Source organism: Sitophilus oryzae, unplaced genomic scaffold (assembly GCF_002938485.1).
Source record: "Sitophilus oryzae breed Bouriz unplaced genomic scaffold, Soryzae_2.0 scaffold_1507_pilon_pilon, whole genome shotgun sequence".
In the NCBI taxonomy this organism is placed as follows: domain Eukaryota; kingdom Metazoa; phylum Arthropoda; class Insecta; order Coleoptera; family Curculionidae; genus Sitophilus; species Sitophilus oryzae.
This window is the reverse complement of record NW_022146178.1, coordinates 961,701-984,823: the sequence shown is the minus strand read 5'-3', so window position 1 is coordinate 984,823 and position 23,123 is coordinate 961,701. Positions and strand designations below refer to the sequence as shown.

At 32.3% G+C, this 23,123-nt stretch overlaps 1 protein-coding gene across 12 annotated transcripts in view; it reads right to left on the bottom strand.

Moving 5' to 3' along the window:
* Window positions 1–23,123, bottom strand: part of LOC115878260 (cAMP-specific 3',5'-cyclic phosphodiesterase) — a 743,109-nt gene that overhangs the window by 213,442 nt on the left and 506,544 nt on the right. For all 12 annotated transcript variants that reach the window (XM_030894688.1, XM_030894691.1, XM_030894682.1 and 9 more), the window contains 2 exons: window positions 20,914–20,978; window positions 6,636–6,748 (listed from right to left, as the gene is read on the bottom strand). In XM_030894688.1, coding sequence (XP_030750548.1) covers window positions 6,636–6,748; window positions 20,914–20,978 — 178 coding nt within the window. The remainder of the gene's footprint in view (window positions 1–6,635; window positions 6,749–20,913; window positions 20,979–23,123) is intronic.

Here is a 23,123-nt window from a genome sequence, read left to right as displayed (position 1 = left end):
AGCGGAAAAGTTAAAAGTTTGATAACTTTTTCTACTAAATGAAATTGGCTACCACTAATTTTGACGTTCTGAATACTTACATTGAAATTAAAGGAACAAACTTCTACCCTAATTGAAACCACTAATTTATTCCGCTAATTGCGAGGTTCTGAATGAAACTTAATACTTTATTCTTTTTTATGATCATTCATAATGTTTAAAAAATGCAATTAAATTTAATAAAATATCAAAATAATAGCTTGCAGGAGTCAGTTGCATTCATAAAGAAAGCCTAATAACACAAATATACACGGTTTTGGACCTGAGCAACTAAAAGCAATTTTTAGGATAATTTTTGGAGCTGAATCCAAATCAGCAGTCCATTTTTTAAGATTGGATCTAGTTTTCGAAATGGCTGTACTTAAACTGCCGTTAAACGGTAGCTTACTAAAATGCCGTTAATAGGTATGACGTCGTTGATGTGACGCACTTGACGGGCTTTATAAAATATAGGAATTTTATAAGGACTAACCAACGCTATCCACCTCACCAAATAACCAACTTAACCAACGCAACTAACCTCGACACTGATAAAAAAATATAAAAAACAAATATAAATTAGTAAAAACCAACCAACCCCATCAAATGACCAACTAACCAATGAATTAACACCCTCCAAATAACCACGCTAACCAACCCGCCAAATAATTAAACCAATCCAACAAAAAAGAGTGAAACCAATGCAATAAGATCACGCTATAAGCAAAAAAAAAAATAAAAAAGTCTTGGTCGGCGTGAGATTTGAACCACGGACCATGCGCTCACGAAGCGATCGTGATAGCCTTAACCACGGAGCCACAGGTGCTCTTGCAAAATGCGTATAGGTAGGCATTACTTTCCGCCGACATGAACGACGTCACAATATCTATTAACGGCATTTTAGTAGGCTACCGTTTAACGGCTGTTAAAGTACATCGTTTCGAAATATTCAACAAATTCATTATTTTACTATTTTTGACCGTTAACGGTCATTTATTGAATTAAACAATATAAATCAGAAATGAACAGAGGTTGAACTGAGTCTTTTATACTGCTTGGGATCTGTTTCACGGATTAGGACCCAACAATAATCGCTCATCATGCCTTCGTCCCAAAATCCTTGGTATCATCTTTCGATTTTCGCTATATCTTGGTGTAGCCGCACTCCTTGCTCGTCGCTCGTGTCGCCCAAGTTTTGTGGAAAAAATCAAGATGTGAATGCAGAAAATGTATCTTGAGAGACATTCGAGCTCCAATCTTGTGATAATTTTGCAACAAATTGTCGATTGTAATCCGGTGATTTACGATTACCGAGAAAGTTGTGAACAACACTTTGAAACGATGTCCATGCAGCTGCCTCATCAAGCGTTAAACATTTTGTAAACGTTGCGTCAGCCATTAGTTTTCGAATATCAGGTTTGACAAATATTCCTTCTTTGATTTCTGGGTATGACAGTTTTGGAAACAATTTGGTTAAGTACTGGAAAGCCGGTCCTTCGCGATTGAGCGCTGTGACAAAGTTCTTAATAAGGCCAAGTTTAATGTGAAGAGGTGGCAGTAAAACGTCCTGTGGGTTTACAAGTGGTACAGAGGACACATTTTGTTGTTCTGGCTCATAGTGGGTACGACTCGGCCACACCGAAAACTAGAACCAATCTTGACAAACAGATTGAAGATCTGAGTTCAGGGTATCAAATAACGTTAGGAATCGTTCTCATCTGCTCGGGTCCAAAAGTTGACCCGAATTTGTAAACTTGTGTAATTAGTTTAAAAAACAATAAAATTACAGATGATAATCAAAGGTCAAAATGACATTACTTGCAAATTTTGAAGTATAATTAGTGGAAAAAGTTAAAAGTTTGTTATTTTTTTCTACTATTTGAAAACTACTACACCCATAGACTTAAAATAAAATATAGACTACACTATTTACATCTCAACGCGGTCAAACAATATTTTTTGTATACATGTTTACTTCTGGGTACAGTCGACCGAGCCTTTCTCATCCAGCCTATGTTGTCACGTCTTTAATATTATCAATATTTTTTTTCTTGTTACACACATATATTGAGATATAGCTCTACAACAATAAACCTAATCATGCGGTATTTGCCACACGTGTTAGTGTCCTTCTAAATATTACTAGGATATGATATTTGCTTTCCTACTTGAATCAACACTGTTACCAGCTGCGATATTATTTTTGGCGGTGTATTGAGTAATAATTATTAAGTGTTATTAAAAATATACTATAGCACGTGTTTGGCCTCGTGTCTTATATTTTTAACAAACGGTTCTTTCAAAAATTATAAAACAATTATTTGAGGAGACAGCGAAAGCTTCAGGCGAACGTCAGTCACTTAATAATTTGATTACGTTAACCTCATTTTTTTGTTTACGCTGTATGAGACTTTTATCCGACTAATTTTAACTGAGGGTGTATAGAGGGAGAATTTTTATGTCCGATCTATAAAAGACGTTATTCAGGTTATTTTTACACTGCGGGAATATTAATTTTGTATTTGACGCGAATTTATAATGCAAAATGAAAAAAAGTGGCACTGGATTTGTTTCTCATAAATATTCTAAAAATCCATTTCTACCTTGAGAAGGAATTATTAAAAAAATAATTTTGGGAATGGCACAATAGTTTTCGGATATGTTTCGCTTCCTGCTCAAACCACTCAACGTAAGAAGCTCAATTTTGGCACACAGGTTGATTCTAGGGTGTAGAGGTTCGATAAGAAGGGATTTTTCGAAATTCCAGTTCCAAGAGGGTGAAACCACCAAATCAAATATTACAATATTTTTTATTTAAAAAAAGGTCATGTTTTCGATAAAACGCTTAAACACCTATATTTTATTTTGTTTTTTTACATATTTTAAGATTTTTTAAAAATGTATACAGGGTGTTTCGAAAAATCTGGTCATTGATTAATCACGATCCTGCTTAAAGCGCTTGACGTAAGGGTGTAGAGGTTCGATAAGAAGGAATTTTTCGAAACTCGAATTCTAAGGGGGTGAAAGTATCCCTCAAATATTAAAATATTTTTTATTTAAAAACCGGTGAGTTTTTCGGAAAAATCCTTGAACACGTATATTTTATTTTGTTGTTTTACATATTTTTAAGATTTTTTATAAATTTATACAGGGTGTTTCATAAAATATGACCATTGAGCAATCACGATTCTGCTTAAACTGCTTGACGTTTAAAGCTGATTTTTCGCAAACGGATTGCCTGTGGGGTGTAGAAGTTCAATAAGGAGGGGTTTCTCGAATCTCAAATTCAAAGAGGGTGAAAACGCCCCTCAAATATTACAATATTTGTTATTTAAAAAACGGTCAGTCTTTCGGCAAAACGCTTGGACAAGCATAATTTATTTGGTTTTTTTACATATTTTGAATTTTTTTAAAAAATCATACAGGGTGTTCCAAAAAGTTGGGTAATTTCTTAACCACGATTCTGCTTAAACTGCTTGACATAAAAAGCTTATTTTTAGCAAACGGATTTTTCGAAAGTCAAATTCCAACGAGATGAAACTACTCAAATATTACCAAGTTATATAATAATATCGCCATATTGTTTTTCTCATGCTGACATAAATATGAGAACAATTTATCCAGTTTGTATGTTAATGGAAATTCTTGCTTTCCTTTATCATCGCCATTACAGTTATAATTAATTAACTAAATATTCTATTGATCGACCCACCCTATATAAGGAAATAAGTAATCTTTATTTATTGTTTGGGAAATTTGGTTCATAAAATAGTATGACTCTGTTTTTTATTCATTCTAAGCCGTAAAATATTTATGACTCTAAAGTATTTTTCCACGTCAAACTTTTTAAAATACTACTCTAATTTTAATCTGTTTGAATCAAAAATTAATAAAGAAAAAATACCTAAATAATACGATAACCCCAATTTATTGCTTCTAATAAGAAACGATTTATTGCTGTTATTTCTTAATGGGAAATGAACGGTGCATTTTTGTATAGACAGTTGTCAGTTTTATTATTTTCAGATATTATGTTTATTTATGAACAATAATAATTTATTGATATTGGTCTTATTAGCAAAATTTTTCTATCCTCTTCTCTAAAAATGGTTCTAGGAGACTATTATTTATATATTATTATTGGTTCTATATTATTTTTATGGTTCTATATTATATGCCTTAAATATTAATTATTTTATTAAGAAATATACCATACGATCGAAAAAAAAACGGCGTCAAAGACGGCTGGGTATTTTAGCTTTTAAGTTTTTTTTAGATTAGTAAAGATATTGATCATTTATCAACAACTATGCAATTACTTGTGTTTTTTTATAACTCATTTCAATTTCACTGCACTAGTTCACCTATTCAGATACAAACTAAACCTTACATTCTATAATTCGATAGTATATAGATATATATTGGGATAAAATTGTACTCATTAATATTACGGGACAATAATGTATTTCTAACTATTAAAAAACATTGTGTCACCCTTAATTTTCCAGTGTTTAATTTATGTGGGATTCAAAAAATTCCATTGACCAAGCTAAATTAACACCTATACGTTATTAATTATATTCTTGTTTTTTGTTATCGACCTTTTCTTAATTTTAATAGTAAGTATCGCCTTCTGTAATTACAATTAAAAACAAATTTAACAGCATTCATTAGTTAATAAAAAATAAAAATTTACAGGGTGGGTCAAATTGGACGCTTTTAAAGGGAAACATACAAGTTTTCTATAGGAGATAGATGAAAAATAATATCGCTGTAAGTTTTTTTTCTATGGAAACTTTTGTATTTTTATGAAAACATCTCCAAAGCTTTATCAACAGAAATTTTGATTTTTATATGAGACACCCTGTATATTTTTAATTCATTGAAAATAATATAAAATTACCTTTCCAAAAATATAGCATACTTGCTATTTTGCTTGATTGCTCTTCGAGATATAGATTTTTTAAAAATTCGCCCACTATGAATAAATAGGCTTTGAACGTTTTGTTGATGTAATTCAAGAAAAGTCTAGCTGTGAGCAGCAATTAAAACGAAAATAATATTTGCAATGAGAGATGCAGAATTTTATAACAATTAAAACTATATTTAACAACATCAACACATTTAAACTATATCAATAAAAATTAATAGCAAACCAAAACATGAGATTTTGCTATATGTCGACAGTCTTCTCTGTTATGGACAGACGGGACCGTTTTTGAACATTTCTCACGGAATTCATTAACTCAGAGGGAGTGAAAGATAACCTCGCATAACCGCTAAATACTTCTAATTCGTATGTAGATTATACAGGCAATTTAAAAATAAGAACCTATATTCCTCCGGAAAGATAACAATCCATAGGCACTAAGTCCGGCAGTCTCGATGGCCAACGGCTGGGATTTGGTGATAACGGCTACAAAAATTTGTTGATAACTTCAGCGTTCTGATGCGGTGCGTTGTCTAGCTGGGAAAATATATTTTCGAGTTCTATTAGGGGCATTATCATCAATAAGGGGTCCAAAGCCTACTAGTTAAAAGTGGTGAACTTTTAAAATTCTGTATTTGGAAGGAGACTATAACAAAATATCAAGTGTGGTATATTTTTGGAAAGGTAATTTTAAGTTCTTTTCATTTAACTAAAAATATACAGGGTGTCCTAAATAAAAAATCAACTTTTCTGTTGATAACTCTTAAATTATTAATTTAAAAAAAATTATACTTGAACCATTAAATTTTACGTAAAAAGGTGCTTTGGAAATGTTTTCATAAAAATACAAAATTTTTCATAGCAAAAAGGTTACAGCGGTTTGTTAAAAATGCATATTTTTGAAAAACACCCTGTAACTCATAAACGGTGACAGATATCGATGTGTGGTTTTCACCATCATGTTTTTGATAAAAATTCAGCTCCAGACACCGATATTAGTTTTCGTTATCTCCTATAGAAAAGGGTGTTTCCCTTTAAAAGCGTCGAATTTGACACACCCTGTACATAAATAAAATACAAGAGGACTTTGCACACTAGTTGTTCATTAAAATATTTTTAAGATCTAATTGATAACTCTTAAATTATTAATTTTAAAAAAATTATACTTGAACCATTAAATTTTACGTAAAAAGGTGCTTTGGAAATGTTTTCATAAAAATACAAAATTTTTCATAGCAAAAAGGTTACAGCGGTTTGTTAAAAATGCATATTTTTGAAAAACACCCTGTAACTCATAAACGGTGACAGATATCGATGTGTGGTTTTCACCATCATGTTTTTTGATAAAAATTCAGCTCCAGACACCGATATTAGTTTTCGTTATCTCCTATAGAAAAGGGTGTTTCCCTTTAAAAGCGTGGAATTTGACACACCCTGTACATAAATAAAATACAAGAGGACTTTGCACACTAGTTGTTCATTAAAATATTTTTAAGATCTAATTTAGATACAGATGTTTTGTTTGTTGATGTTACGAAAATATTTTTGAAACATGTTTAATTATATTAGATCTCCAAAAATACTATTTTTGACTCAACTTAAAAATTATTTCAAACATTGTCAAACTTAGGTATAATGGCATTATACACAAAATGTGTTTAAAATTAAAAAATTGAAAAGCACTTACCTTTAATGACGCCATATCTGATACAGATCGATGCGTCTGAATTGTCTCCAATTGGTCCAAACACCAATCCAGTTCTTCCATAGTTTCCATTGCTAATTTCAAGTATGCTTCATCTGAAATAATAACGAAAGATCAGAATAATAAATAAATATGAATAATTATTACTTTCTCTAAGTTTAAAAGATTTCACGTTTTTCGACCGAAAAGTCAAAGGCTCAAACTTATTAAACTTATTGAATCAAAAAATTTCCATTTCTAAATATATAAAAATAAGAAAATGATGTTTTCTGATGAGGGAGTTCGTGCTTGGTAAATTTTGTCGGTATACAAATTAAAACTTTCTTAGGGAAAAAAACGTTAAGGAGATGTTTTAGGTTAAACATGGGACAAAGAAGGGGAAACCGAAATTTTATCTGAAGCTGGGGAATTCTGGAGGGAAACCATTTTGTATTTGCTTAGGTATTTCTTTATGTACCCCAAAGAAATTTTGCTAAATATTCCTTAAATACTTAATATGTGTGCGTTTGAGGTGGATTAATTCGTTAAATAATACTTTGAACACATTTTTGGGGTGTTCTGAATTCTGTAATATAGCTGAATAATGTGAAATTGTACAGGTTGGGTCAAATTAGACGCTTTTAAATGGAAACACCCTTTTCTATAGGAAATAGACAAAACTAATATCGGTGTCTGGAGTTCAATTTTTGTCAAAACATGATGGTGAAAACCGCACAACGATATCTGTTACCGTTTTTGCTGTTACGGGGTGTTTTAAAAAATATTCATTTTTAACAAATCGTTGTAACTTTTTTGCTATGGGAAATTTTGTATTTTTATGAAAACATTTCCAAAAGCAATTTTTTACGTAGAATTTAATGGTTTAAGCATAATTTTTTTAAAATTAATAATTTAGGAATTATCAACAGAAAATTTGATTTTTATATGGGACACCCTGTATATATTTTGTTATAATCCCCTTCGAAATACAGAATTTTTAAAAGTTCGCCACTTTTAACTAGTAGGCTTTGGACCCCTCATTGATGATATGCCCTTAATGGAACTTCGAAAACATATTTTTCCAGCAAGACGACGCACCGCTTCTGAACGCCGAGAGCAAATTTCTGCAGCCAATTTCAAGAATAATTGAATAGCTGACCAAGCATCCAGCCGTTGGCCGTCGAGGCCGCCTGACTTAGTGCCCATGGATCTAATTCTATGGATATATTTGCGGAAGAATAAAGGTTCCTTATTCTTCTGTATAATCTAGACAAGAATTAGAAATACTTAGGAGTTATGAGAGGGTATCTTTCACCCCTACTGAGTTAATGAATTCCGCGAGAAATGTTCAAAAACTGCCCCGTCTGTCCATAACAGAAGACGGTCGATATGTCGAACACCTGTAGCAAAAATCTTATGTCCTGGTTTGCTATTTATTTTTATTGTTATTAGATATAGTTTAAATATGTTGATGTTGGTTAAATATATTTTAAATTGTTTTAAAATTCTGCATCTCTCATAGCAAATATTATTTTCGTTTTAATTGATGCTCACAGCTAGAATTTTTTACATTACAGAAGATTGCCATTCAAAGCCTACTTATTTAAAACTGGCGAATTTTTATACACTATATCTCGAGGGATCGAGCAAAATATCAAGTGTCTATATTTTTGGAAAGATAATTTTAAATTCTTTTCAATAAATTAAAATATACAGTGTGTCCCCATATAACAAATCAGTTTTTCTGTTGATAACTCTTAAATTATTAATTTAAAAAAAAATATACTAAAACAATTAAATTCTACGTAAAAGGTGCTTTGGAAATGTTTTCATAGAAATACAAAATTTTCCATAGCAAAAAGTTACAGTTATTTGTTAAAAATGCACATTTTTGAAAACACCCCCGTAACTCCAGAAACGGTAACAGATATTGATGTGCGGTTTTCACCATCTTGTTTTTGATGAAAATTGAGTTCCAGACACCGATATTAGTTTTCGTCTATCTCCTATAGAAAAGGGTGTTTCCATTTAAAAGCGTCGAATTTGACCCACCCTGTACAGGTTGTTCCATTTTCTTTGGCCATGCCCGGTATCCCCTTGGTGGGTGAAGACTCTATGCTTTATTCAAAATTATTTACGCCCATAAATACATAATTAACTTAAAAATACTTTTTTGGGTTTATTTATCAGTATCTATGGTTAATCAATAAAATAAGTTATTTATAGCTAGTGACCATTAATAATTGATTGCCAAACTACAGTTAGGCATAATAATTTGTTTTTTAGATTTGTTATGACATTTTATTAAATGGTTTGGTAAACATAGTTTTTTTCCGTAAATCCTTTTATTTACAATCCGCAAATAGGTCTGACTGATATGCGCAATATGTAAGATGGTCAAAAGCAATCTTTTTATTGGTGGTTTTAAATCTATCGAGATGATAAAGGAACAGTGTTGCCAAAAAACTCTTTAGAATATAATATTATAAAAAAAATAAAACTATGTTGTTTTATTTATTCCTGTGGAATATTACAAATTTGTATTTGTACATAAGTTATATTAATAAATATAATCATAAATGCGGGTAGTTTCATAAAGCTTGAAAGTAAATAATAGTTCTTTTTTATATTTTTTTGGTATGTAGTGTCTTTTTCTTGTTTGTTTTGTATTAACACATACCGTTTTTATTAAATAAAATAACTCGATTACATTTTTTCAGTTTTATACAGTTTTTTTCACAATATTTTGAAGTAATGTCTTGAACTTGAATGAACTTGTCATCTTGTCAATCAAATTTTAAATATTTCCTGCTATGCGTTCCAGTTGTACCAACTTATTTCTTTGTAAAATAAAATAAACTACTTTGAAATTAAAATGACAGACATATCTATCACTGTCAAGGATCTTCTCGTTGGACAGACTATAGTAATTATTTATTATTTATCAGTATATAGCAGCATATAGTAAAATATACAAATAAATAAAGTAAAAATATAAACTATTGTAATTCTTCTGCGTGTTCCTATTTTCTCTGTTTTTTTCGTACTAGCTAATTTTAAAATTATAAAAAAATGATCCATAACCTTATCGGTTATTCCATTTCCCACGGCAACCTTCGACATTTTTGGACGAACGCCCAACGACCTTTGCGTGTTGACCGTTAAAACAATCGAGTGTCGTATCCAAATATTTGCTTTGTCGCGGACATTGAAAAGGAACTACGTGTAGGAAGTCACAGATTTTCCTGCTATTTGCCAATTAAGTCATCGCAGAGATGTTGTCGTTCCTAATTACATTTCCAGCGCTAAGTTGCAGCCAGCTAACCGGGTCAAGGATGATCGATAGATAGATCAAACATGTTTTGAGAGAGGTTGTGCATCTAACTATAAAGCGTGATAAAATATGCAAATTTGCATAGTAAATTAACTTTTTCATTGTCAGTTACTGTAATAAATAGTTATACCAAACAGGTTTTCAATTTATCACCCAGAACGTTTCAAGTCATTTTTCAAAACTTGAAAATATGAAATATTGGAGGAACTATGTACACAGGGTGAATCTTAGATATATATAAATTCGGGTCAGAACGTCCTACGACGTTGTCCGATGCCTACTTCCACCCTGTGGGATTTTCCCATTGATCTTCGGTCAGATTTTTCTCGCTCATCGACCTTCTTATTCCTTCCAGCCACGTTTTCTTGGGACGTCCTCTCTTTCGTTTACCTGGTGGTATCCAATGAATGACTTGTTTTGGAATTCTTTCATTGTGCATTCTCTGATCGTGGCCGTACCATATTAATTGTTTTTGTTCTATATCATTTACTATTGTTCCCTCTATTCCAATCTGTTGTCTAATGTCTTCGTTTCTGATCTTATCCCTCCGTGAAATTCTCATTGCTCTTCTAATCGCGTCCATTTCTGTTGTCTCTAATTTCCTTTTTTTTCCTTTCAGTGAGTCGCCATGTTTCACATCCATAGAGTAATATGCTTTTAACTAGTGTCTCGTATATATTATATTTCCTGTTTCTTCTAATTTTAGTGCTCTTCGTGCCTGTATTACTCTGTTGTTTATTTCCCTATCGTCCGTTCAATCTCCTGTAAATATCGAACCCAGGTACCTGAACCCAGGTATCTTCACATGCCCTAATTTCCATATTATTGTCCAAAATATGATTTTCTGTATTGGTTCCAATTGGAAGGTACTTTGTTTTTTCTGTATTTACTGTGAGACCCCATTTAGCATATTCTTCAATTATTTTCCGCACCATTCCATGTCATCTCTGTCGTTTGCAATTATGTCCTGGTCGTCTGCAAATTGCAAGGTGTATAAGCATATGTCATTTAGTTCTATAGCCATTCCGTTACATTTTCTTTTCCATAGATATACAGTAACCCTGTCGGAGCACTTTAGTGATAGCAATTTCCTCTGAGAGACCGTTGACCGTTTTTTATTTATGATTTTCCTCCATGGTAAAGATTTTGTACAGGTTTTATCAGAACTGCGTTAATTCTTGATTCGTGCAATACTTCCCATAATTTTATTATTGGCACTGTATCATATGCTTTCTGTAGATCGATGAATGTTATATGAACTTCCTAGTTCATTGCAGATTTCCTCTCGATGATCTGTTTCAATGCAAAGGTATTATCTGTACATGATGTTCCGCCTCTGAAACCATTCTGCTCTTCTTCTTCGTAGCTGGAGTATTCCTCTTCAATTAAGTTCCTCAGTATCCTTCCATAGAGCCGACTCATAGTGCTGGTGACCGAAATTCCCCGGTAGTTATTGGGAATCTTAGAATACGAATCTTAGATATGAATCTTAGATAACTGCAAATATTTTCATGTCTTTTCAAGCACTTTAAAAACGGTCATATTCATTTTCTTCGAAAAATGTGTCCTTTCGCCATTATTTTACGGTAAAAGGTTGCAATTTAGTTTTCGAAAAATAAAAAATCACCTTTACAGAGTGATAAATCGGCTATTATTACACCTACGGTTAATAATAGCCGATTATTAACCGTATCGGCTAATTTTTGTTTAGTAAACAAAAATTCGCTATTCCAAAAGCTTCATTTTTGCTTTATATGAGTTTTGCGACAAAACGCAAGATTTTCGAGTTATTTATAAAAAATGGCAAAAAATATGCAGTTTTTAGATGAAAAATCAACATTTTCAATTCTAAATAACTGGGAAAATATTAATTTTCTGAAAAAATGTTATAGAACATTTTTTGTTTAGAATTCATTCCTTTATTGATTTTTGGAATTAAAATGGGTGATTTATATTTCACCCCCGAGAAGGGGTGGCATTCACCCCCATCGCTACTATGCAACTTTTGTTTCTTACATATATCTCTATTCACTGTTAAAATTTCACGTCAATCGGTGCAGGTGTCAAGAATTCGGAGGTAATACCCTATTTTTTTTCCTCGCTTACTGGCCTATAAATAATTACTGCTATGATAATGGTAAAACAATAATTTATTCTTCAATTTTTTCTATTGAATTGTTTGAATCTTTAAGGCGCGTTTCATGAGTCAAGTGAACTATGAAGAAGTCACAGGAATTCAACTGACTTACAAGAATATTTCGATATTAAAAAGCTGCCGTACTTAAAAATGACAAAACTTTGGGAATAGAATTGATAGAGAGTTATTGCGTAAAAAAATAAACGCAAATTAAGTTATGGTTAAAAGTATATGGGTCAGAAAATGAATTCGCCGCGTAGAACTACTTATGATGCATCTTATAATTTAATACCTAAGTTACGGTTAGAAGATTATATGGATTGCAAAAAAAATTATGGTTTATATTTACTTTGTTATTTATGTTTATTTGCCTCTTAAATTTACAATAATAAATAATAACTTTAAAAATTAGCATAAAATGTAATGTCAAACCAGTTTGTTACATCGGAATATTCCTTTAATTAGTGACCAATTGTCAGATTTATTTCATGAAAAATGAGTGATTCTTGGCGAGATTGATGTCTAAAAATTCTAGGGATAATAAAAACATTACTAGGATTGGTACATAAATTAAATAAAAAACATACATTCTCAAGAAGTTCAGAAATCAATCTCAGAAATAGGCTGTAGTAATACCTAGTCACGGAGCGTTTTTATTGAAGACTTTGCAGCTATATTAGTTGTCAATTAAACTTTTAGTTACGTAATCGAGGGCGTAATTTTCAAATTCATTGTTGCCAACTATGGACATATTCGGCGTCGGATTGACTAACTGGAATTTAAATTTCCCGCTGGAGACTCAGGTGGTAGTTCTGCTGTAAAAAATGTCTAGTTGCCACATTTATTTATTAATTTCCTGACAATGACAATATCGTTTTGACACTTTAGTTTTGTATTACGGGTTTTTGATTTAAATAAATAATGTTGTGATACATTATGCTTAAAATGTTTATTAGCAGACCTTGCAGTCGAACATTGTCCTTTTTAGGACCTCTTTTAGTGCGAAGTGGTACCAGATAGCTTAATAGCCCTTAAAAACGCATTGCAACCTTATTAGAATATTTTGAACGAGAAAGCGGTAGTAATGGCCCTTTATGTTTACAACCTAACCTTAAGTGCTGTTAAGAAGGTGAGTTTTGTTGATGTAAATAATAACTGTTTATACAGGGTGTTTCAAAACAAATGCGAAAAACTTTAGGGGGTGAATCCTTGTTCAAAATAAAGGGTAGTTTGCTTCATAAACGTTGGGTCAAAAGTCAACCATTAGGGAGATATTGCGGTACAAATAATGTTTTTATTTTTTATCTTGAAAACGAAAAGAGATAGACTAATAAAATTTTATGGAAGCATTACTGTTATAAAAACACACTTTCTGGTAATTTTTTCACTTTTTTAAAATGAGTGGAAGGGGTTGAAATAAACTACCCCTATCATTCTTGTTAACGAAATTTAAAGAAAAATATTATCAAACACATGCAAAAAAATTAATTTGGATAGTTTAGTTTGCTTAGAAACTTTTTTATCTCTTGTATTTTTTTGATAAAACTCACCGATTTGAAATTAAAAATAAAATGTAAAGCATTACATGTCAGGACAAAAAACATTTTCTGATAAAGAATCTAGTGGGCTGCTGTAATTTTTTTAGGAAAAAATCTAGTCGGCCTCTGTTACTTTTTAGGATGTTCCTAATATTATTTTATTTGACATTACTCTACTGCAATACGTTATTATCTAGATGATTATTATTATCGTTATTATCACTAGATTCTTAATCTAAAAATGTTTTTTGTCCTGACATGTAATGCTTTACATTTTATTTTTTAATTTCTAATCGGTGAGCTTTATCAAAAAAACACAAGAGGTAAAAAAGTTACTAAACAAACTAAACTATCCAAATTAAAGCATTTGCATGTGTTTGATAAAATTTTTCTTTAAATTTCGTTAACAAGAATGATATGGGTAGTTTATTTCAACCCCTTCCACTCATTTTAAAAAAGGAAAAAAATTACCTGAAAGTGTGTTTTCATAACAGTAATGCTTCCATAAAATTTCATTAGTCTATCTCTTTTCGTTTTCAAGATAAAAAATAAAAACATTATTTTTCCGCCATCTTTGTACCGCGATATCTCCCTAATGGTTGACTTTTGACCCAACTTTTAAAAAGCAAACTACCCTTTATTTTGAACAAGGAATCACTCCCTAAGGTTTTTCGCATTTGTTTTGAAACACCCTGTATATTGATTATTGAATTAATTTATTTTTGTTACCTAAAATATTTTGATTAAAAGAAAATATGTAAAGTGGGCAACGCTGTGCCGGTCAAGCTTAATCACGTGACTAAAAGTTTATTTGATATGAACTATACAGGGTCCGGCAATAGTGCGTCGGGCATCTGTAGCTCCTAGAATAAAAAACTTTGGAATTTTGTTTAAGTGCAAACCTAAAGTATGTACCAGGACGTATTTCCGGAAAATATTTTAACTTCTATAGGGTGGCTCAAAAAAGTATGAGTGGATCTGGATGATTTTTTTTAAATGGAACACCCTGTATATTATTGCATTTTTGGCTTCCTTTCAGATCACTTTACATGATTCTAAGATATGAGTAAATCTATTTGGATAGTTCCAGAGATATTAAAAAATAAATGAAAAATATATATTTTTCAGCCCTTTTTAAAAAAATTATTAAAAATACAAGAACTGTTCTGACATCAAAACTATATTAGGTATTTACTTTAGATGGTCTGTTCTTACTTTGCAATAAAATATGGCAATAGTAAATCATACAGGATGTTCAATATTCTACGCCAAACTTTCTAAAATATAAAATTATTTTTCTTCGTTTTTTTAAATGGAACACCCTGTATATTATTTTTTTATTAGATTGAGAATTAAAAAATGAACATTTTTTGTATTTAAAGTATTTCAAAATTTTTAATAGTTTTGCGGATATACGCAGTATTATTTCATATGGCGCTTTCAATGGTAAAATACGAGAGAAAAATCATTGGGTGGCTTTGATAAAAATTTACGGTGTAAAATGGCCATATGAAATATAAAACCGGGAATATCTGCGAAACCGTTAAAAATTTTGAAATACTCTAAATACAAAAAGTGTTTATTTGTTAATTCTCCATCTATTGAAAAAAATATACAGGGTGTTCCATTTAAAAAAACGAAGAAAAATTATTTTATATTTTAGAAAGTTTGGCGTAGAATTTTGAACATCCTGTTTGATTTACGATTTCCATACTTATAGCAAAGTAAGTACAGACTATCTAAAGTAAATATCTAATATAGTTTTGATTTCAGGACAGTTCTTGTATTATTAATAATTTTTTTAATATAGACTTAAAAATATATAATTTTTATTTATTTATTAATATCTCTGAAATTATCAAAATATATTTACTTATGTCTTAGGATTATGTAAAGTGATCTAAAAGGAAGCAAAAAATGCAATAATATACAGGGTGTTCCATTTAAAAAAAATCATCCCGATTCACTCACACTTTTTTGAGCCACCCTATCGAAGTTAAAATATTTTCCTGAAATAGATCCTAGTACATACTTTAGATTTGCACTTAATCAAAATTCCCAAATTTGTTATTCTAGGAGCTACAGATGCCCGACGCACTATTGCCGGACCCTGTATAGTGCAAATATATGTTAACAACTACAAAATAAATGTTAAAATACTCAAAATATAATTTTTATTAAACCATATTTATAGTGGCGGATACAGAGTGGAGCCCGGGTACCCATGGTCCCCATGGAGCCCGGGTGCTCCCTAAAATTTGTGAATTGGTTAAATATTAGTCTTTTGGGTTAAAAATGGCGCGCTAAAAAGCATATTCTACATTACTTTTTTTGGGCTCCTCCTAAAATAAATTCCTGTATCCGCCCCTGTATATTTAGATAATCTTATTTTATATCCTCTTATAAATTTGAAAATATAAAGCTTTCAAAAATGCAGTACCTATTTCAATCATATATTGGATTTTCCATCAAATTAATATACTCAAAAATGTGTAATTGTTTTATGATTTAAGTTATAAATTATTTTCACTTAATCTGTATCTAAATCTTAAAACGACAGAAACAGAAGAGACAGACAAAATAAACTACACATAGGCCATAGGCCTTATAAAACTTATCCATCAAATCCTTTAAAATATTCATTTTTCTTTATTACACCTGTTTAATGACGTCAGTACGCAAATACATCCTGCTAACGTGCGCTGAACAAAATGTCACTTATGATGTATTGGAGAAAATTGAATTACACTGAATATTTGATAAATTGCTTGAAAGCAGGGACAAAGAAAATATTAAAAGCTATAAATTTAACACGCACATAAAAATATTATTCACTACGAACGAGTTTAATGAATCCTAAAAAATGGCCAAAATATTTCGCTGCTTGCAAATTTTAATAATAAAATGTATTATTTATTGCTTCAATCAATTATGTTGGTCGTAATAATAACGTAGAGCAAATGTAAACATCCATTTTATTCAAAACAATGAGCAGATATCTTAAATAACTGTAACACGTCCTTGAATTTTATGAAATCATAACATGTTTGTTTTCGTTTTGTTTTTTTGACCATTGAAGTTTTTATGACAGTTTTGAGTGTTTTATTTTATTAGTTAATTGTTTTGTTAGGGACAATAATAAAGTAGAAAACATAAACTTCAGAAAACATTATTATTATACCTTGGAGTAAAATACCGACCGACCGTGGCAACAAGAAATGAGTTGTAAATATTGTCTGTACCTTTGTGGCGGGATCATTTCTTGAAAAAAGTCTTAGTTTTTGGTTTTTCTTTTTTTGTAAGCACCCCTGAAGACTGGCATGTATCACAGGTGCCATGAGAACATGTCCAATGGGGGTTAGGTTTTACAACTTTGGGAAACACCTCATTGTAGTATTGAGTAATAAAAAGGACTGGAATGAGGAATCGTTTGCTCAGCATGTAAAACACCATACCATAATGTGGTATACTGATCCTTCCAAAACCAAAGCACGGACAGGGATAGGAGTATTTAGGCCGAAAACTAAATACTCCGAGCCAATGGGCACCTACCCCAGCATTCTTCAGGCATAAATTTACGCTATCGAAAGATGCGTACAATTTATCTTAGATAGGAACTATCAAAAACAGGAAATAGCCATTATCTTATCCGATAGTAAAGCCCATACAGCACGTCCAAATGAAATTACGTTTCTACAAGGGAGACACATGTGGAACAAAATATGTTAAAGTGAACCTAAGTGTTCATCTATTTCTAACATATACATATGAGATACACGCAGGTTTATATTGATAGAATTGTGTCATACAGTGTTTAGTAATTGTATACCGTATGCACTCAAGATTTTAAAGAGTTTTTTGTAACGTAACAAATAATTATTAAAATCATGATATCTGACGTCGGTATATGAGACATACAATGTATAAGTCATATGTATGTGTGATACTTCGTATCATAGTTGTGCCTATAGTACACACCTTGTAAAAATGTGACGTATACACATAATATAAATATCTATATAGACAGTTTGTAATAGTTTACTGTTGTGTCTTACATTCTAGCATGAAATGAAGGTGTGCGCACGCGCGGGTAGCCTCAGCGTAGACACACCGACCAAGTGTATCTATGTGTCCTCTCTCCTTTCTCCTTTCTAGGAGTGGTATGTGTTAGCAGCCATTATTGTTTTATCATTCGGAAGCTCTATATAAATGTTCTGTTTGTCTGTAGTTTAAAAGAGATTTTAAGGTAAGCACAAGTTTTTAATTATCTTGTTACACCTTCCTAAGACTATTATTAATATTAGCAGCGACTCTTCCCTTACTCGATACCCAATTTACCAAATTTTGACTCCAATGAATGAAAACTCCAAATATTCTCGTATAATGATAAAGAGGTTAGCTCTGCAATATATATTTTTTTAATTTGGAAATAATAAAAATCTAAATGGACCAGAGAAAGAAAGATTTAAACACTTCAAAGAACTTCTTACACTGATATTCGGCAAGTTATTGATGGATCAATATACAGATATGTTTAATATTCAATAATCAGTTTCATATAAAATTTAAGGGTGAGATTGTTCCAGGTTGGAAATAAAATACAACAAAGTCCAACAGAGTGCTCGTTGAATGAGTATGCTAACAAACCAACTGCTTGGAGGGAAAAGAGGAGAAAAAAATGACTAAACGAGGTCCACCAAATCGTGGCGATATACCAGTGTTTACTATTTTAGTATGTATTGTTATACTAGGTACTTATATTTTTAATACATTTTGATACAAATTCTGTTCTTTTACAGTGTTTTCTTACTTCTGGTTTCTGCAGTGTAAATAATTATTATTATTGTGTTATTTGCGATATTGCGTTTCATGATATAAAGAAATATAAGAATTTTTAACCACTTAAATCCATTTTATGGATGAAAAATGGTACATTTAATATAAAACAAAAATAGAACAATTTTAAGGCTACTTCTCTTGAACTTACGATCGAGATACTTTTGGAAAATACAAAGTTTTGCCTTCCTAATTTTCGTTCTAAAAAGATATAATTGGTGTCATTGAATAAATATTTCTTAAAAAGAACGAAAAGTTAGGCATCAAAACGTGTATTAATTCCTAAATTCGTTCATAAGAAGTAGTTTTATCTAGCACAAGATATACGAAGCAAAATACATACGTATACACGCGGTAGTCACAACTGCAATGTGTAAACAGAGTTTGAACGTAATACACAAGCACTGTGTATCCTACGGCACACTGTGTATCCCTTATTTTGTGTATACGTAAATGCTATACTGTGGCTATTTTGTGAGGATAACGTTTAACCTTTACGCATACGTGTTGAACTACAATGTGTAAACGTAGCATATTTACATTGGGGGAATTGTGTCATCCTGTGTCTACGTCTAATAATGTAAACACATCGTAAATGTGATTTGATGTGCTGTATGGGGCACCACTAAAAGCGATCAACTCAGTAACCGTCAATTCGAAGTTGGTCAAAGAATGCCCAAGGGATTGTATTGTATTGTATTGTATTGACTAAGAGTGGGTCCCATGGGGACCCTCCACTGAGGCCGCGAGGGCCTATTGTGGCTCAGTTTCTACACGCTCTAATTTACAAGAGCGTCAAAGTTCACCCTCAAGACCCAGCCTCCTAATATAGGCCGTTATGTCTGAGGGCGATATGTCTCCTAGGTCTGATAGGTCTAGCATGGGTTTGCCAAACATCTCAAACCTGGTCCTGCTCCCAGCGGGGCAGGTACACATAACGTGCTTCATTGTTTCGTCATCTTCCATACAGAGTCGGCATTGGGCATCTTCCACCAGTCCCGTCCTCTGTAGGTGAGATTTCAGCCGGCAGTGGCCCGTGTACACTGCAGTGAGCACACGCGTTCCATTCCTACGTCGGCCTTTAGGAGTTCTCCTGTTCTATGTTTGGATGGCCCTGCTAGGATTTTCTTGGCATGTTCCATTCCGGGACTGTCATTCCAGTCCCGGAACGTCGCACTCCTAACCCATTCACAGAGCCTGTCTCTTGCGAGATTTTTAGGAACGCTAAGTGTTCTGGGCCCACGAATGGCGAGCCTGCACCAATTTTGGCGAGGGAATCAGCACGTTTATTTCCCTCTAGGCCGACATGTCCCGGTATCCATATTAGCGACACTTTGTTCCTATCTCCCAGTATATTGAGTAGTTTCTTACAATGAAGAATCGTCATAGACGTGCTTTCGTTGCCTCAAGTGCTTTCAGCGCGGCTTGACTATCCGAAAATATGCATATTGTTTTCCCGGTGTATTGCTGTTCTACCAGCAGTTGCACACAGGTTTCAATAGCATATAGCTCAGCTTGGAAGATCGTGGTGTGTTTTCCAAGACTGTAGTAGATCTCAGTCTTTGGACTGCTGCAGTAAATTCCTGCTCCAGATCCTTTTTCGTTTTTGGATCCGTCCGTGTACCAACACATTTCCGCATGTAGTAAACCGTTTCCCGGCTTATTCCACTCGTCCCTATTCGGAAACAGGACGTTGTAGGTGCGCGTCAAGAGTTGGACTGGTGGTGTAAGGTCCGAGATCATTCCCAGAATCTCATCCGACTGTAGTTCTTCTACTAGCCGGTTTTGTATGAACATAATTGTTCCTTGGCTTCCTCCACCAAGGTCCAGTGGTAGAGTGTTAATAATTATTAATTAACTAATTAGAGCTAAATAATTTGCTTTTTCATTGCCCTTCTATCCCCACCAAGGGATAGAAGGGCAATGAAAAAGCAAATTATTTAGCGAGAAAAGGAGCGAACACTCTACTAACTGGACCAGAACCATTCTATTTTCCAAGCGGGAACCATTATAACTCGTTATAACTCAAGAAAGGCTCTATAAGGGTCTAATACGCAATAGATCTATGAGGTCGCGGTGATTAACTCCCGACATTCTACATTCGAATGTGCCCGTTTTTTCGTACCGGTGAGTGTATTTTTAGGTCACCCACATATGAAACGAACTAAAAACTATAATTTGAATTTTTTAAATAAACCTTTTTAATCGTAATTTCACAATGCCTTCCATCTAAAAAACTTTCTATAAAGTATTTAAGTAAGAATGTAAACGAAACTACTTTGTTTACAGTCTAACCGACCTTTTATGTAGGCGAAGGGGTAAAAAACACAATTTTGACGCATATTTTGTTCGAACTTTAATACTATAACGCCCACTGCAAAGCCATAGGATTATACGAGTATATTCAACAACGCCCAAACTGGTAAAGTAACTTACCTCCGGGGTTTAAATTTCGTGGTTGGGGTGTAGAAACGGAGGCAGCTCCAGAAGATCGTCTGGATCTGGAAAATAAATTTGGAAATATAATATAACAGTAAAACGAGATTGTTAACATTATGATATTAATGCTACTGGACAGTTGGTTATCTTTAATAGACCGGGTGGTTGTAACAATATACATATGACATAAATTAGAATTGATTAAAGTTACTCGGTTTTTTTGGCCATTTCCTGTCTCTCCAGAAATTACTACAACTTCTGTTTTTATTTATAAATGACACCTTCGGTATTTTTTACTTTATTCGCTAGAAAATGACATTTTGAATAAAATGACACCTCATAATATATCAATTTTTTACTTTTTCTCTTAAAAAATAGTTTCTCAAATTTCAATCTAAAGCAATGGCATATTTATGTTTTTGCTTGGAGGGGGGGTCCAATAAAGAGAAAAATTGATCACGAAATAAAAAAGTACCTATAATTAATATCTTTGATAACAAAAAATAACTAAAAAGATATAAAATTAAAAAACCTGATATAAAAATAAAAAACTGAACAAAAAGAATACAAATTATACAAAAATAACTTAATTAATAAAAAATACTCTAAATTAGTTTGTGATACTATTCTAAAAATTTTTTGAACATGTTCTAATTGTGAGTGCCAATCTACAGGGTGTTTCAAAAAACATGTGCCATCTCACGTGGGGAGATTCCTCGCGTAAAAATAGGATTTATTTTTCATATCAATATAGGTCCGATTCTGCTTTGTTTCGTAGCTACAGGGTGTTACAGCCTTAAGATTTTTCGATTTATTATAATTTTCTTCCAAGTACTTTTAGCGTTTCGAATGAAACTTTGTTGGTAAAAGTCACAATAAATGCGACATATTTTAAAGCTAAAAAATGTCGACATATTCACCATGGACGTGGATATGGGTTATTACTAAAATATTTTTGTAAAAAGCATGTACGCTACTGACTTTTTTCCTTTTGTTAGCGAAAAGAATAAGTCAGCGGCGCACATGCTTTTTTTTGAAAAATATTCCAGTAATAACCCATATGCTATCGACACTTTTTTAAAATATGTAGCACTTATAGTAACTTTTACCCCCAAAATTTCATTCGAATCACTAAAAATAGGTACTTAGACGAAAATTATAATAAATAGAAAGATTATTAAGACTTTGTAACCTCTGTAGCTACACCCTTTAGCTACAAAACAGAGCAGAATCGGACCTGTGTTGATAAGAAAAATAAATCTTATTTTTACGTGAGGAATATCCTCACTAGAGATGGTACATGTTTTTTGAAACACCCTGTAGAAAGCAATAGTTGGAATGAAAAATGAATATTTTACAATACCAAAGTAAATTCTTGGCGATTTTTGCGTAAAGCTCTCGGGGGGAGGGGGGGGTGGGTCCAGACCCGCAGCAATACCCAAATTATTCGTAAAAAATGCGTTTTGTTAATACCCGGTGCGTCTCAAAAGTGGCTCACCCCTATATCTTTTTTATTTTTTCAGATAAAAAAACGAGATTTGGTATGTTAGTATATGGCATAAATTAGGATTGATTTACGTATTCAATTGTTTTTGGTCACTTCCTGTTTCACCGGAAATGACTACAACTTTTGATTTTTAAATGGCACCCTCGGTATGTTTTTACTTTATCCGATAGAAAATGACACACTGAATTATATCATAATATGTCAACTATTGATATTTTCGAATATGGTTTATGTGAAATTGCAACATGCGGTTCATAACGACAATTTGACTCGAAATACCAAGTATGTGGTACCAAATTATTTGTAAAAAATGTTTTTTTCCAAATATGCTAATGAGCCACCCTTGTTCCGTTTGAAAAAATTTAGATATGATTAAAAATACGATTTGGGCATCTTTTAACCGGCCAGGACAAGACACGAAAAACATGAGGCGATCAATTCTAGCGATGGGAACTATCAAATGAATTAGACTATCGAATGGTTTCTGAATGAATTATTTCATCTATCGAATGGTTTTATTCGAATAAAATCATTCATTCATTTGTATACTAAAGCATATGTGACAACCTCGCCGTGCGACTAAATGATTATCGTTGAGCCACGACTATCGAATGCTTTTGGTAAATGAAATTTAGTATTCATTTGATTTTTGTGTGCGTCAGTGCATTATTAATTCTTCCAAATTTTTATAACTTCGCCG